General features: G+C 35.7%; 1 protein-coding gene across 3 annotated transcripts in view; it reads right to left on the bottom strand.

Moving 5' to 3' along the window:
* LOC125269037 (calpain-1 catalytic subunit-like) overlaps positions 1-17,575 on the bottom strand; it is a 39,748-nt gene that overhangs the window by 15,235 nt on the left and 6,938 nt on the right. For 2 of the 3 annotated variants that reach the window (XM_048191749.1, XM_048191750.1), the window contains 14 exons: positions 17,367-17,527; positions 17,132-17,292; positions 17,012-17,023; positions 16,672-16,877; positions 16,415-16,472; positions 15,150-15,218; positions 13,312-13,377; positions 13,158-13,215; positions 12,989-13,050; positions 12,766-12,834; positions 12,583-12,661; positions 12,277-12,393; positions 9,949-10,001; positions 8,957-9,830 (listed from right to left, as the gene is read on the bottom strand). The exons of the other annotated variant lie outside the window; for it this stretch is intronic. In XM_048191749.1, coding sequence (XP_048047706.1) covers positions 9,804-9,830; positions 9,949-10,001; positions 12,277-12,393; positions 12,583-12,661; positions 12,766-12,834; positions 12,989-13,050; positions 13,158-13,215; positions 13,312-13,377; positions 15,150-15,218; positions 16,415-16,472; positions 16,672-16,877; positions 17,012-17,023; positions 17,132-17,292; positions 17,367-17,527 — 1,198 coding nt within the window. In that variant the 3' untranslated portion in view covers positions 8,957-9,803. Of the gene's footprint in view, positions 1-8,956; positions 9,831-9,948; positions 10,002-12,276; positions 12,394-12,582; positions 12,662-12,765; positions 12,835-12,988; positions 13,051-13,157; positions 13,216-13,311; positions 13,378-15,149; positions 15,219-16,414; positions 16,473-16,671; positions 16,878-17,011; positions 17,024-17,131; positions 17,293-17,366; positions 17,528-17,575 lie in introns of those variants that run through there. 3 annotated transcript variants of the gene reach the window in all.

Here is a 17,575-nt window from a genome sequence, read left to right as displayed (position 1 = left end):
ACTTTGCACTTGATAAAACACAATGGACGAACACCAGCAGACGTCACGGCCCCCCAAAACATTACTGACTTCAGAAACTTCCCACTAGACTTCAAGTAGCTTGGATTCTGTGCCTCTCCAGTCTTCCTTCAGACTCTGGGACCATGATTTCAACATGAAATGCAAAATTTACTTTTATCTGAAAAGAGGACTTTCGACCACTGTTCACTGTCCAGTTCTTTTTCTCCTTAGCCCAGGTAAGATGCTTCTGACGTTGTTTCTGTTTCAGAAGTGGCTTGGTAGTCCTTTTCCTGAAGATGTCTGAGTGTGGTGACTCTTAATGCGCTGACTCCGGCTTCATTCTACTCATTGTGAAGCTCTCCCAAGTGTTTGAATCGGCTTTACTTGACAGTATTCTCAAGCTTGTGGTCATCCCTGTTGCTTGTGCACCTTTGCCTACCCAATTTCTTCCTTCTAGTCAACTTTGCATTTAATATGCTTTGATACATCACTCTGTAAACAGCCACCCCATTCAGTAATGACCATCTGTGACTTACTCTCTTTGTGGAGGGTGTCAATGATTGTCTCCTGGACCATTGCCAAGTCAGCAGTCTTCCCCATTAGTGTGGTTTCAAAGAACAAGAGATACCCGGAATTTATACTGTAGGGATGGTCATTTAATGAAACTCAAATGTAAATATTCTAATATTTTGAGATACTGGATTTTGGACTTTCATTAGCTGTACGCTCTAATCAACAAATTAAAAAAAAAAAAAAAAACTTTTGAAATGTTTTACTTTACATGTAGGGAATCTAGAATAAATGAAAGTTTCATTTTTTAAAAATAATTTACAATAAAAAAATTAACTTTTTCACGATATTCTAATTATATGACCAGCACCTGTATATGCTATTTCTCACCTGAATATCCCTACTTCTGTTAGACCTACCTGAAAAGCAATTTATTTCATTTGTATCTTTATTCTATTGTAGTTATTGTACTATTGTTAGTAACTTTTTATTTGTTCTTATTTTATTACTGACTGTTATTTCATTACTGACTGTCAATTCAAAGTTTGAAATCAAGCTGTTTTGTGCTATTTCAACTAAATTACCCCAATGTAAAAAAATAAAAAATACATTAAGTGAGCAAACATTTAGGTGAGATACACTATATTGCAGACGTTTTGGGACGTCTGTCTTTATGTGCACATGAACTTTAATGACATCCCATTCTTAATCCGTAGGGTTTAATATGTAGTTGGTCCACCCTTTGCAGCTATAACAGCTTCAACTCTTCTAGGAAGGCTTTCCACAAGGTTTAGGAGTGTGTTTATGGGAATTTTTGACCATTCTTCTAGAAGTGCATTTGTGTGGTCAGGCAGTGATGTTGGACAAGAAGGCCTGGCTCACAGTCTCCGCTCTAATTCATCCCAAAGGTGTTCTGTCGGGTAGAGGTCAGAACTCTGCAGGCCAGTCAAGTTCCTCCACACCAAACTCGCTCATCCATGTCTTTATGGACCTTGCTTTGTGTACTGGTGCGCAGTCATGTTGGAACAGGAAGGGGCCATCCCTAAACTGTTCCCACAAAGTTGAGAGCATGTAATTTTCCAAAATGTCTTGGAATGCTGAAGCATTAAGAATTCCTTTCTCTGGAAATAAAGGGCCAAGCCCAACCCCTGAAAAACAACCACACACCGTAATCCCCCATATAACAAACTGCTGACCGTGGAATATTTAGTAGTGAGGAAATTTCACGAATGGATTTATTGCACAGGTGGCAACCTATCACGGTACCACGCTTGAATTCACTGAGCTCCTGAGAGCAACCCATTCTTTCACAAATGTTTGTAGAAACAGTCTGCATGCCTAGGTGCTTGATTTTATACACCTGTGGTTATGGTAGTGATTGGAACACCTGTATTCAATGATTTGGAGGGATGTCCCAATACTTTTGGCAATATAGTGTAGTTGTAATGGTAATTGAGCAATGTTTATATGACAGTATATACAGCGGTTCTTCCCTGAGGTATCAAATATCAATACTTTTCAAGGTGTAAGCTCCAATATGGTGACAACACTAATGTAGGGTGCCACACATTTTTGAAAAATTTCAAAGGGTGTCATGACTGAAAAAAAGTTGAGAAACACTGGTCTACATATTTCACCTAGGCAAGTTATAATTATTATTATTTTCTTGGAGGACATAAAAAATTGTCAGATGTGCATGGTTTATTTCTGTACATTATATTATGAAATACATTTTTGGACACTATATTACATTTTATATTAGATCTCTTTTACAGTATGGGTTTATGTTCAAAACAAACATTTCAAAGCCCCCAAAAATGCATTCAAAGCAGCAGAAGCCAGTTGGTCCAGCCTGGACTTGCTTTTAATATGACAGTGGTAAACACTCATGACAGGTGGTCTACTTAGGTATTTAAATCCTTGTGCCAATACAGTATATGCAAATTAAAACCAGTCAAGTCAGAACAAGCACTTTCTCTATATAATAGTGGCAAGTAATAAGAAGAATAAGAAGAATATCTTTCAAAAACTTTCAATCCATCTTATTGTGGTTGGTGTTGTGTTGGTCTTAAGCCCAAAAGTTCACTTTTCATGCGTATGCAAGGGTCAGAGTACTTGTAAGTGCAGGTCGCAGATGCACATTTAATTTTTTTGCGGCAATTAGTTTATCCAAAAGGTTACAACCGTGCCCTGGGGGCACCGATTCACAAGGTAGTCAATGAAAAACTGCATAAACAGAATATTTCATAACTCATGCAAGATACAGCGACAATGGAGGCCTACACAAAGATTGTGCAAAGAGGTTAGTACCCTCATTTGTACAACTTTAGCATGAAAGAATACAAAGATGTTTACTCGTGGTGAGAGATTGCTCAAAACTGCACATGCGTCGAATGCCTGTGTATGCGTATGAGTCAAATGAAGTATACTTTGAAAGGCTGTGTTTTCAACTCTGCATGTACACATAAAAACTAAAATATACCCAGGGCTTGAAAGTCAAAGCAGCCTAATAAACCAGTTGCTGTGATGTCTGTCATTAATGTTAATCAAAGATCAAAGGTAACAGAAAAATTGTAGCTTTTTAATAAGGATTGATCTATGTTTAATGTATAATTTATGTAGTGAAGTGATTTACTTTATTCAATTTCTATGTATTTCCTACCTGTTAGACAAGCCCATAGGTAAATATGACATTTATTATTATAATGGGTTTATGTGAAGATTGTTTTAAGTTTACTGAAATTAAAAGTTATTTTTTAAAGCCTGATAAATGTTGAAATTGGTAGCTTTCAGTTATACTGTAATGTTGAATGTCTATAATTAATTTTTTTAAAAAGACATATTAGACGTATTAGTATCAGTGATACTGGCCTTCATTCATAAAAATATGACATTAAACAAATATTTAAATATTTTAATATTTATACTGTCTTTAAGTTGCGTCTACTTTTATTTGGAGAGTAACTGTGAAATTATTACAATATAAAAATATTAAAAACCCTATTAATAACTATTCGATTCCTGTCTCGAGGTCCTTTGCTGATCCTGCCCCTTCTCTCTGCCCCAATGCTTTCCTGTCTGCTCTCTACTGTCCTATCTGAATAAGGCACAAAAAAGCACATAAAAATAGAAAACCTAAAATACCTGCTTAGGTATTTAAAGGGTTAGTTCACCCCCAAAACATGAAAATTATCCTTTAATTTACTCACCCTTAAGCCATGCGTATATTGGTTTAAATTCTTGTGTCAATACAGTATATGCAAATTAATACCAGTCAAGTCAGATCAAGATCTGGCACTGTATGATAGTGCCAAGAAATAAGAATTTGCAATCACTCTGAAAGTGTGGCAAATCTCTTTAATACTTTTAACTTTAAAACCAACTGTTTGTGCATTTAGAGCAGTGGTTCCCAAACCTGTCCTGGAGGACCCACAGCCCTGCACATTTTCCATGTCTCCCTATTTCTGACACACCCATTTCAGGTCTTACTGTCTCTACTAATGAGCACATGAGTTGAATCAGGTGTGATATATGAGGGAAACATACAAAATGTGCAGGGTTGGGGGTCCTCCAGGACAGGTTTGGGAACCACTGATTTAGAGGGTATGAACCATGTATATTTTTTTAAAAGTCACAATAAGCATACATTTTAAATGTACATGTAGGCTACAAATAACCAAAGAGTCATGGAAATGTGTATATACAGTGCATCCAGAAAGTATTCACAGTGCTTCACATTTTACACATTTTGTTATGTTACAGCCTTATTCCAAAAGGGATTAAATTCATTATTTTCCTCAAAATTATACAAACCACACCCCATAATGACAATGTGAAATCATTTTGTTTGAAATCTTTGCAAATTTATTTAAAATAAAAACGGAAAAAGGGTAAATTCAGTTGATTGGACATGATTTGGAAAGGCACACACATGTTTATATAAGGTCCCATAGTTAACAGTGCATGTCAGAGCACAAACTAAGCCATGAAGTCCAAGGAATTGTCTGTAGACCTCTAAGACAGGATTGTATCAAGGCACAGATCTGAGGAAGGGTACAAAAAAAATTCTGCAGCACTGAAGGTCCCAATGAGCACAGCAACCTCCATCAAAAATGGAAGAAGTTTGAAACCACCAGGACTCTTCCTAGAGCGGGCCATCCAGCCAAAATGAGCAATCGGGGGAGAGGGGCCTTAGTCAGGGAGGTGACCAAGAACCCGGTGGTCACTCTGAGAGAGCTCCAGTGTTTCTCTGTGGAGAGATGAGAACCTTCCAGAAGAACAACCATCTCTGCAGCACTCCACCAATCAGGAGACTAGTCAGGATCAAGGGAAAGATGAATGCTGTACGCATTTATACAACCCGAATTCCGGAAATGTTGGGACGTTTTTTACATTTGAATAAAATGAAAACTAAAAGACTTTCAAATCACATGAGCCAACATTTTTTAGAATAGAACATAGATAAAATAACAAATGTTTAAACAGAGAAATTTTATACTTTTATCCACTAAATAAGCTCATTTCAAATTTGATGCCTGCTACAGGTCTCAAAAAAGTTGGCACTGGGACAACAAATGGCTGAAAAAGCAAGAAATTTTGAAAAGATTTAGCTGGGAGAATATCTAGCAACTATCTAGTAAAGTTAATTGATATCAGGTCTGTAACATGATTAGCTATAAAAGGGATGTCTTAGAGAGGCAGAGTCTCTCAGAAGTAAAGATGGGCAGAGGCTCTCCAATCTGTGAAAGAGTGTGTAAAAAGATTGTGGAATACTTTAAATGTTTTATGTTCCTCAACGTCAAATTGCAAAGGCTTTCCAAATCTTATCATCTACAGTGCATAACATCATCAAAAGATTCATTCAGAGAAACTGGAGAAATCTCTGTGCGTAAGGAACAAGGCCGAAGACCTTTATTGGATGCCTGTGGTCTTCGGGCCCTCAGACGACACTGCATCACTCATCGCCATGATTGTGTCAATGACATTACTAAATGGGCCCAGGAATTCTTCCAGAAACCACTGTCGGTGAACACAATCCGCCGTGCCATCTGTAGATACCAATTAAATCTCTATCATGCAAAAAGGAAGCCAAATGTGAACATGGTCCAGAAGCGCCGTCGTGTCCTGTGGGCCAAGGCTCATTTAAATGGAATGTTTCAAAGTGGTAAAAAGGAGGCAGACCTTCCAGCGTGTTATCAGCGTTCAGTTCAAAAGTTTATATTGTGGCAAGCTCCCAAAGCACTCGTCAGTGTTGTCATGGAAATGGAGTGGATCCAATTGCCAGGAGGTGGAGTTTGGGAATGAGAGCCACCTGAGAGCCATCAGTAGAGGAGGATATAAGCACAGCAGAAAGAAGCTTATGGGGAGACTAGATCTCCCAAGACCAGACTAACCCTTTCTCTGGTTCCTTTCTCCTGCAGGCTCCAGTGACTGTTAAGGAAACCTGGCTGCAGTTCGTCAGCAAATTGCCACAAATTCACTTCTGCACTGAAGCACCAGTTTCCCGCCACCTGGGAACAGCTGCACTAATGTCAATCTTTGTAACTCAATAAAGGCCCCTCTGGGGTAATTTCACCACGCATTGAGTCTGGCCCTCTTTGCTTCCCGCCACTATATAAATATATATATATATATATATATATATATATATAAATATATATATATATATATATATATATACATATATATATATATATATATATATATATATATATATATATATATATATATATATATATATATATATATATATATATATATACATATATTCTCAAGGAACAATACCATAGAAATGAAACTTGGATATATTTTATAGTCAATGTGCTGCTTGTATAGCAGAATAGATTTACTGTCCTCTGAAAATAACTTAACATACAGCCATTACTGTCAAAATAGCTGGCAACAAAAGTGAGTACACCCTAAGTGATAACAGTTGTATGTTGTTTAACCATGCAAAGCCACATGTCCTATTCATCATGTTTATGTTTTTGTCTCCTTGATAGGACCATACAAATGTGTGGATCTTGTATTAGAGCAGTTAAAATTTGGTTCTTTGAGTACAGTTCTCTCATATTGATCACTGGATGTTCAACATGGCACCTCATGGCAAAGAACTCTCTGATGATTTAAGAATTAGAATTTCTGCTCTCCACAAAGATGGCCTAGGCTCTAAGATGATTGGTAACACCCTGAAACTAAGTTACAGCGCAGTGGCCAGGGTCATAGAGAGGTTTTCCAAGACGTGTTCCACTCGGAACAGGCCAAAGAAGTTGAATCTAAGAAGTTGAGACCTTGTGCTGTGCGTCACATGCAGAAGCTGGTTTCAAAAAACAGATGCATAAGTGCTGCCAGCATTGCTTTAGAGGTTGCAGAAGCGGAAGGTCAGCTTGTCATTGCTCATATTTGACTATATCCACACACTGCAACAACTCAGTTTGCATGGCTGTTGTCCCAGAAGGAAGCCTCTTCTGAAGCTAACAATTTGCTGAAAACAACCTGTCCAAAAGCATGAATTACTGGAACCATGTCCTGTGGTCTGATGAGACTAAGATAAACTTGTTTGGCTCAGATGGTGTCCAGCATGTGTGACGCCCTGGTGAAGAGTACCAAGAAAATTGTGTATTGCCTACAGTCAAGCATGGCGGTGGTAGCATCATGGTCTGGGGCTGCATGAGTGCTGCTGGTACTGAGGAGCTGCACTTTGTTGAGGGAAACATGGATTCCAACATGTACTGTGACATTCTGAAGCAGAACATGATGCCCTTCCTTCAGAAACTGGGCTGAACGGCATGATGACCCAAACACACCGCCAAGATGACAACCTCCTTGCTGAGGAAGATGAAGGTGATGGAGTGGCCAAGTATGTCTCCAGACCTGAACCCTATTGAGCACCTGTGGGGCATCCTCAAGCAGAAGGTGGAGAAGCGCCATGTGTCTAACATCCAGCAGCTCCGTGATGTCATTATGGAGAAGTGGAAGAGGATCCCAGCAACAACCTGTGCAGCTCTGGTGAATTCCATGCCAAGGAGGATTAAGGCAGTGCTAAATAACAATGGTGCTCACACAAAATATTGATACTTTGGACACAGTTTTGACATTTTCACTTAGGGTGTACTCACTTTTGTTGCCAGTTATTTAGACAATAATGCTATTTTTAGAGGACAGTAAATCTGTACTGCTATACAAGCTGCACATTTTCTACTCTACAGTATATCCAATTTTAATTTCTATAGTATTGTCTTTTGAGAATATGTAATAAAATGGTTGCTGAAATGTGAGGAGTGTACTCACTTTTGTGAGTTGGCAACACACACCACGGGCTGTCATACGGAAGTAAACACGGAGGGCAAAAACAGTGCCTTCAAGTGGTTAACATGAGAAACACATACATTAGGCTACATTAATCACTTTACAATCAAAGTTAAATTATATCATGAAATTTTGCACAAATTACAGGGTTATTACATAATTTGATCATGTGAAATTTTTATATCAAATTATGCTTTTGATGACATATTAATTCTTAACGGAATAAACTGACAAAGAAGACTAACCCTTATGAAAAAGAAGTATATTTCAAGTTCATGAAGTATAGGCTACTTAAGTGATGTTCAAGTATATTTTCAAGTATACTTTATGAAGAAGGAATACTAATATATAGTAAACTTTTAAGTGTACTGTTTCAATACTGCTTGGGACTAAATTGGCCTACTTTTTAGTAGGCTATAAAAGTAGCCTTTTACTGTACGCTAAGTGTAACAGTAATAAACTTTAAATGCACAACTATTTCACAAATAAATTTCTCATTTGTAGGCTACTGCATTTGTATTACAAGTGAACTTAGTAGTTAACTATTTTTTAACATATTTTAGTTTGTGTACTCTCAGTAAACTACTAGAAGTTTTATACTTCAAGTATAAGATCATACTCATAGTTTACTATTTATTTATTATTTTTGTATACTACTATGTACCTATTTAGGTAGGGCCTATTAATTTAGATTTATACTTTTTACCAATTTTAAAACATTTTATTCTAGCTTCATGCATCCTTTTTATCAATACTTTTATGTGGGTAAGTTTCATTTAAAAAAAAAAAAAAAAGCAACATTTTAAACAAAAAGCTGAGAAAATTACATTTTTGTCAAAGACTACGTCCGGATGGGATTCAGAATGATTATCAAAAACATAGATGGAGTAAATCAAGATCAACATAATCCCCAAAGCTTTACCTTCGTTTTCTCTTCAAAGGATCGACATTTATTTTATTTATATGCTGTTTATTTTTAAGTATACCACAATCAAAATTTCTTTTTACACCGCTTCTTTATTGGCAAACCTTGTGGCGAGCAGATGTTCCTTCATCCCTCATGTTCCCTCACAGATATTACAAAAATAGTTTGTAAATTTATGAACTACGAATGAAAAACAAACAGCAAAGAAGAAAATCAAGCAAAAATCTTTATTAAAATGTTTATATCAGATAACCTCACTCTCATCAAGAGTTATCTTTCCCAGGAAAAAAAAAAAATATATATATATATATATGAAGAAATCAAAAAATCATCTTTTGTGGAGTGTCAGGAGACAAAAAAAATACATATTCATCTGGTTATACGAGGCAAAAGTGAATCGTACACCATCTCACAGTAAATATGCATGCAAAATAGGCTACTTAATTTTGCATACATTACATACTACAGGCAGTAATTAAATTCATTAGTATTCATTAGTACAATGTGTTTTAAAAATCAATTAGATTGTATCTAAAAATGGAATATAGACCTTTACATGTCCTTATCAGTGTGGCTGATATCAGACAAGCAATGCTCCTAAACTGACACCAAAACACTCTGCCCTGGCATGTCAGCATCTCACAACCCTGTAGGAGCCAAAGCAACTGTCCTTTAGATGTATGACTATGAATGTGACTGCTAATAGATAGATCTCTCCAAGTATCATAGACCTAGAGGCCCCTTATAAGATGTTGTGTTGAGAAATATTATTACTTTAGAATCTTTCTGACCATTTGAAAAATAAGCTAATTAAAAATAGCAGATTGAAAGCATTTCTTTTCACTAACAGTGATTCCAAGTGTTTACAATGAGAAATACATACATTACATGAAATACTTTTCAGTTATTAAACAGTTATAACAATGATTACACAATTTGATGTGAAATTTGTATATCAAATGATCATTTTAAGAAAAAAGATAAGCATTTTAATTCTTAGAGGGATAAAAGGACGAAGAAAAGCATCTGTTGGCAAACCTCCTGGCAAGCAGACTTTCCCTCATGAATACATGGTGAGTCCTAACCACTAAAACACAGATACACAGAAATAGGTTGTGAATGTATAAACTTTGAATGACCAAAAATAAAGAAAATCAAGTAGGTTGGCGATGTGGAAAAAATGTAAATGTTTACATCAGGATTACCTCACTCTCAGTAAGAGTTATCTTCCCATTTTCACAGAGTCTTTGGAATATACCTGATGAAGAGAATAAATGCTGTTAAAATGTAATAAATCAACAATAATAAAGCTGCAAGCAGCATTTATCAGGGTTCAAGCATTTATGGCCTTTAAGCACAAACAGGTATTATATTTAATTTAGCAAGCATGTAAACACTTTAGACTTTAGAAATAGAAATTCTATAGAAATTGGATTTTTTTGCCACTTCTTATCAAAATTTTGACATTGGGGCTATAGCTTTTAGTTAACCAACTTAAGTTTTGTGTTTCCTATGCTGGTTTCATCTCGATCGGACTAACAATTTTGAAGATATTCGCAAAAGTTTTATAAGTGCTAAATCACAACGTTGCACAAACCATAAGCCGAAACATGGCATGTCTGGTATCGTTGGACTCGGCAAGGTTTCAGGAGTCTAAGAACATGACATATGTTGAAAATGAGTCGACCACACCCAAAGTTATATTCATTTTCATCCAAAACCATCAAAAATATCATGTCTTTTAAAGCTTTTTAACAATTATAGCACCACCTATAGTCCGATCTCCATAAAAGTTGGCATGCTTCTTTAGAGTCGTATGCTGCAGTGCTCACTTAATTTCGTGAAGTTTTCTTTTAGGATTTATAGACTTTTGAGTATATTTTACCACACCCACTTTCTAAATGACCCAATTATAGCGACACAAAGGGTAAAGTTAAACTTTTTTTGATAATTATTGACCTAGAGAGTCCAGATAATTGTACTGCACTGGTTTTCTTCTGATCAGGACTAGTTCACAAAAGTAGGTTTTCACATAATCGCAAATAATTAATGAACGATTTGATTGACTGAAATGGTTCTTTAGGCAAAGTTGTTCAGAATGAGGAGCTCTATCAAATGATATGCATATTGTGTGGATCTGTGAAATACCACGTGATAACAGAGGCGTAAAACTCGTTAGCACCAACTAGTGGTCAATTTCTTTAAAAATTCTTACAGACCTCTAGGACCATGAGCTGAACATGCCCACCGAGTTTCATTCCAATCAGCCTCCGTTAACCTTGTCTAACAGGTGCTCAAACTTCATTGGCTGATGGCAGTTTTGAGATACGCCAATGTCCTTATAGACTATCATACCCCCTTGGACCAAGACACTGCATGCCAAATTCAATCAGACTAACAGTTGCATAGTTACAGCGGTTTTCATGTTTTTTCAAGTTATAGCACCACCTAGTGTCCAATCGATGGGATTTTTTTATTGTGACCAAAGATTGAGGCCCTACACATGTGTACAGAGTTTGGTGCAAATATCTAATTTCGTTCTTGAGTTATAGCCATTTTAGTAAAAGTGGCTCCGCCCTCTTCTTATTTTGGTACCCCTTAGCAACTATAAGTCAAAATTGCAACTTTTTTTGATAATTATTGATATTCAGACTCCAGAGAACATTTCTGCATTGGATCAGCGGCGGGAGTCCCTCCGTCACAAACGATCTGCTGCGTGGAGACACGCGTCTGATGCCTGTGATGGGAAAACTTGCAACTATGACGAGAAAAACCAATATGTGTGAGGATTCTGTACTTTTTAGGGTCACATCTTCCTGTTTTTGGTCCGTTTACATGACTTTGGTCCGTGTTGCGTTCATATATCATTCGAACCGCACGAGAGTTCGTTTGGAAGCGGACTGAGACCCATCTTTTCAGCGGTCTCGGTCCACTTGTTTGGTGCGCACCAGTGTTCGGATGGCAGCATTCACACATGTTCAAATGAACTGCACTAAAAGAGCAATCGCACCACGGTTCGTTTTAATCGAACCAAACATGACAAGTGTGAACGCACCCTTAGGGGAGAATGCTGATCCTTGGAAAATGTAACAATTACAATAGGGTTTCAGCGCTACTTGAATCCCTAATAAATATAGCTGCTAGCAGCAAATATCGGGGTTCAAGTGCTTTAAGGCCTTTAAGCACATATGAAAAAAGATATGTTTTATTTAGCATGTAACCACTTAGATCATAGATGGAAAAGACCATTTACAGCAAATACAGGCAATTTCCCATAGGAAAAATTTGGCATTTACACCTTTTTAACAGCCCCACCTATGGACCGTTCTCCATAAAGGTATGAATGCTTCTTTAGAATCATGTGCCACACGAGACTTTTCATACTTTTGAATGCTGTAGCTCCCCGTCAGGCTGATTGGGGTGAGCCTTGCTGATGTTGTAGACAGTGTGAGTACTACCAGCCCTGAAAGTTTCAAGTGTCTATAACTCCACGATCACTTTTAGGGGAGAAATCTGTAGAAATTTTTACTCACTAGCCATGCAGTTCAAACGCATGACAAGGCAAATGAAACCCTCCAGAGAAATCTGTTCTGAAGCACCACCATACCGCACAAACATGAGATTCAGGATGTCTTCATTTAGATGCATGCCTAGGGTACAAGAACCATGACATAAATATCTATAGATAAATATCTATCTATACAATGTGTGATGAAAACATAATATATATAACAATATCTCTGCATTCAATTTTATGGGTCATTGCAGCTCTAATGCTAGAAGTAACAGTTCCCACCAGCAGTGATATTTACTACAACAAAGTATAAACTGAATTCAACCTGTTTTATTGAATGCGTTTTGCAGTTCGCTGAAAGACAGTACGCCATCTTTGGAAGAATCCATGGTGTAGAAGATGTTCTGTAGAAAAAGTAAGTGTCTTAATAAAACTCAATACATAGCTATATTTCTTGTCTTAATACAATAAAAACACACAGCAAAATTGCAGACTCAAATCCACACACCTTGTACGTCAATATGCGGTTCCACAGGCGAAGAAACTCTGTTCCACGAAGTCTTCCACTGACAGAGAACTATTTTTATTGTTACAGTCAGGGAATATTTCTAGAGCTAAAACATGTTTCTTCACAGAACGACTGCAAATACAAGCTGAACCATGAGGATAAATCAAATATCATCATTCAAAAAATTCTTTTTAATGACTTGTTGAATGGGAAAAAAGGATACATCTGACATGGCAATTATACTTCTGCAGGAATCCAGGCCAAATCCTTCAGTATTTTTATTCCCTAAAAGGTATGAATCACATTTGAGAGATTTATGACATTTGTGGCCAATTAAGTTTAATAAACTACAGCTATTTCACAAAGAATATACAGGATTTTAAAGCACTGACCTTTAAGCAGGTTTTCATGAAGAATCTGTTGAAGTTTCTCAGCATCAACAACCTTGTACTGTTTCCGAAGAAGACATTAAGGGTTGGATCAACTTCATTAATTTTGGATCAACTTCAATCCATTTTTTGATAATATATTAGCTTTCATATTTACCTGATCAGAATATTGTCGAAACAGAGTTTTATTGCTCAATTCATCCATTTGTGCATTGTATCCAGGCTAAAGATGAGAAAAGAGAAGACTGTTTCATTTGCAAAAATCACAATTAGAGTTCCCATTCCTGAAGCAGAAAATTAATTTCTGATATTACAGTCTACACTTTACAATTTTAAGATAATATCAGATATTACATAATAGCCGATGCTCAAATCTTAAGTTTAATGTAAAAATGTTAGCAAGTTTAATTTATATATATTTATTTGATAAAAATATTTTAGAATTAATATTTTAAATTATAAACAAAAGTGTAATATTCCAAGTGCAGAGAAGGTTGTTTATGTAATAAATTCTGAAGTTGTAATTAACTTTATTTGTACAATTAAATTTCATTCCCATCTCGGGAGAATTAACAAAAACAGGACATAGGATTTAGTGGAAATTGCAGAGATATTTTGAAAGAAGCAATATTTCAGTGAATAATTCTCTGATTGCACATACTGACAAACTCAAGAGAATACTAAAAATCTTACAAAATGATGCTGTGTATTATTACCTCAGACTTGACCTTTTGTTGTAGTTTTTGGACTAAAATAATCTGCTTTAGCTTTAACTGGAAATTTCTTAAAAGGTGCATGCCTATTAAAAATCAATGTAAAACCATCATAAAAATATTTCCATGCAAACCTGACATCAGGGATAAGAAAAATCCTATCCCAATCATAAAGAACAAGGTCAATGAGAAAACCTTGCTCATTAAAATATCTCATACACCTCTTTGCAATAATACATAGTTTCTGCTTTAGTATCTCTAACTATGGCACAGTCATCACTAACATCATTTGCATATACAAAAGCTAATAAATACTTAAGGAACATTTGTAAAAAATAAGATCAATTAATGCTGACTTTTTATAATCCTTCAAATTTGGTCTAGTAGGTGTCTCAACTAGCTGAGAAAGATTAAGAGTATCACAAATTAACATCAGAATAAAGGATAATTTTTTGGTTTTAATCATGAAAATTTTTTTTTTTTTATTGAGAACTGCAAAAAAAAAAAAAAAAAAAAAGAATAATTTGTTGTTTTTACTGCCAGTTGTTCTGCTAGTTAGTCGTCTCCTATAATATTAAACTGCTACTATTTTATAATATAATTCATGATCTTTTTTTTCTATTGTCTGTTCTAATCTAACATCTAACAATCATTCTTATTTGAATAAAAATCATTTTCTTTTAATAAAATCATCTCAGTCTTGATGGGATTGATCTTAAAGCTGCTGTCCATGATTTTTGGCCCTCTAGCGGTTAATAAACAGAACTGCATGCGTCTTGCGGAGGAACATTCTAGCCGAAGCTACTTTTCTCAGTGTATGTCTATGGCGAGTCACGCAGTTACTGTGATACTCTGCGGCGAGTCCTACCAGTCTGGTCTGAAATAGTCCGAATATAAACACTTATTATAAGTGTACCATAATGATTCAGGATAAGACAAAAACACGGTTTGGAAAATGAATTCATGTTGTATATTCTCATTATATAATTTTTGTAAATTTTTAACATAAAAAAAGTAGCAGACTGCAGCTTTAAATACATTACATTTGCTTCTCATATCCTCATGTGAGCTCCCTACGGTGGCCCAGTAGTGCACAACACAACAAATTTTAAAAAGTAATCATAAGTTCACAACGCAATGAAATCGAACCACAACACAACGGAAATGCTTTGGTTTTAACATGATGTAACCACTGTATATCAACATGAAATATTAATTCTAAATCACCTATGTGCACAATAGCTTTATATTTTTTAGATAATACATTATCTTTCATATTTACCTGATCAGAATATTGTCGAAGCAGAGATTTATTGTTCAATGCTTCATCCATTTGTTCATTGTATTCAGGCTAAACATGAGAAAAGAGAAGACTGTTTCATTTGCAACTACTAAAAATCACAATTAGAGTTCACATTCCTGAAGCAGAAAATAAATTTCTGATATTACAGTCTACACTTTAACACTTTACAATTTTGAGATAATATCAGATATTACGTATTAGCCGATGCACAAATCTTAAACGGAATGTTAAAGGGTTAGTTCACCCAAAAATGAAAATAATGTCATTTATTACTCACCCTCATGTCTTTCTACACCCGTAAGACCTTCGTTCATCTTCGGAACACAAATAAAGATATTTTGATTAAAACCTATGGCTCAGTGAGGCCTCCATTCACAGCAATGTTACTTCCTCTCTCAAGATCCATAAAGGTACTAAAAACATAACAGTTCATGTGAGTTCAGCGGTTCTACCTTAACATTATAAAGTGACGAGAATACTTTTTGTGCTCCAAAAAAAACCCCATAATAACGACTTTTCAGCAATATAGTGATGGGCTGATTTCAAAACACTGATAGGATATCCGAATCACTGATTCGATTCGTAAAGCTTCAAAACAGTGTTTTGAAATCGGCCCATCACTATATTGTTGAAAAGTCGTTATTTTGTTTTTTTGGCGAACAAAAAGTATTCTCGTCGCTTTATAATGTTATGGTAGAACCACTGAACTCATAAACTGATTTAAATATGTTTTTAGTACCTTTATGGATCTTGAGAGAGGAAGTAACATTGCTGTGAATGCAGGCCTGAGCCATTGGATTTCATCAAAATATCTTAATTTGTGTTTTGAAGATGAACGAAGGTCTTACGGGTGTGGAAGGACATGCCGGTGAGTAATAAATGACATTATTTTCATTTTTGGGTGAACTAACCCTTTAAAATGTTAGCAAGTTTAATTTTTGTATATTTATTTGATACAAAATATTTTAGAAATAATATTTTTAAGTATAAACAATAGTGTAATATTCAGAGTGCAAAGAAGGTTGTTTATGTAATAAATTCTGAAGTTGTAACTAACTTTATTTGTACAATTGAATTTCATTCCCATCTCAGGAGAATTAACAAAAACAGGACATAGGATTTAGTGGAAATTGCAGAGATATGTTGAAAGAAGCAATATTTCAGTGAATAATTCTCTGATTGCACATACAGACAAACTCAAGAGAATACCAAAAATCTTACAAAATGATTCTGTGTATTATTACCTCAGACTCGCCTAAAAGATCCACAAGAAAATTTTTCTCGGTCCTTTCTGTGTCCTTTCTGAATTAAAAACACATATTTTAAAAATTACCTGCGTAATAATGCACATGATTGTGAACATTTTAGTGTATAAATTAGTCAGTTTTTTAATATGGGTCACTGTGAATGTTTAATCTTATTGCAAGTATAAATAATTACTTAATTGTTGAATAATGTAAAGTCATTTACATTATTCAACAAATAAAGTCATGCAACTTACTGAATGTGGATCTCATTTTTGCACAGAATGGACAGGATGAATTCTCCGTGCTCATTGGGGTAGAAAGTGGATGGTACAATGACATACTGTCCTGGTTCCAGCCTGAAGAAGCTCATCACCTGTCTTGCAATCTGAAAGTCCCCACTTGTTGCCACAGGGTTTCTGTGTTTGAAAAAGATTGATCCCAACTTTCCCTCAGATCTCATCTAAAGGATAATGAAACAAAGACAAGTTTGTCAGAAAGGTGAAAACCTATGTAAAATGTATTAATACATCCTGAAAAAATTACATTTTAAACCAATTTGATTAACAACAGAAACTGTGAGAATATTTTACTTACCTCAGGTGGAACCTGTAAAAGTTCAAAATAAAAATAAAGGTTATATTATAAGCACAAAGGCGTCATTGTGCAACCATATTTACTGCCTTTGCTTTTATTTATTTTTTTGTTAATACTGACCGCATACACGCAGAAGCCGATGCCATGGTGTGCAGCAAGGCGTCTGTTTCTCTTGTCAGGTTTCTGTATGAGGGACACCAGAACATTGCTCTGGCCCTGCTCACAGGCCTTATCCATCTCATTAACCTTCAGCCAAAACTGGGGGTTGGTACAAAAGGTGTCTACAATTACAGAACATGATTGTTAGAAGCAGATTTGCACTGATGACTTAATAATTATAATTAATGAAAAGCACCTTGATTTTTTATGCAGCCTCCAGCTGTACTCCCAACAACCCAGCTGCCATTGTGATACTTGGAAGTCCAGCGAGATGCAGACTTTCCTTCCAGAAAATCAGGACAGGAACAGCAGATATCAATGTTGTCAAATGTTCTAAGGAAATCTTCCATTGACATCCTGCAAATAACAAACAAACAAACAAAAACTCTTCCTAAGTAAATCCTA

Source organism: Megalobrama amblycephala, linkage group LG5 (genome assembly GCF_018812025.1).
Source record: "Megalobrama amblycephala isolate DHTTF-2021 linkage group LG5, ASM1881202v1, whole genome shotgun sequence".
NCBI lineage: Eukaryota > Metazoa > Chordata > Actinopteri > Cypriniformes > Xenocyprididae > Megalobrama > Megalobrama amblycephala.
Note: the sequence above shows the minus strand (reverse complement) of the source record. Positions and strands in the feature narration are given on the sequence as shown.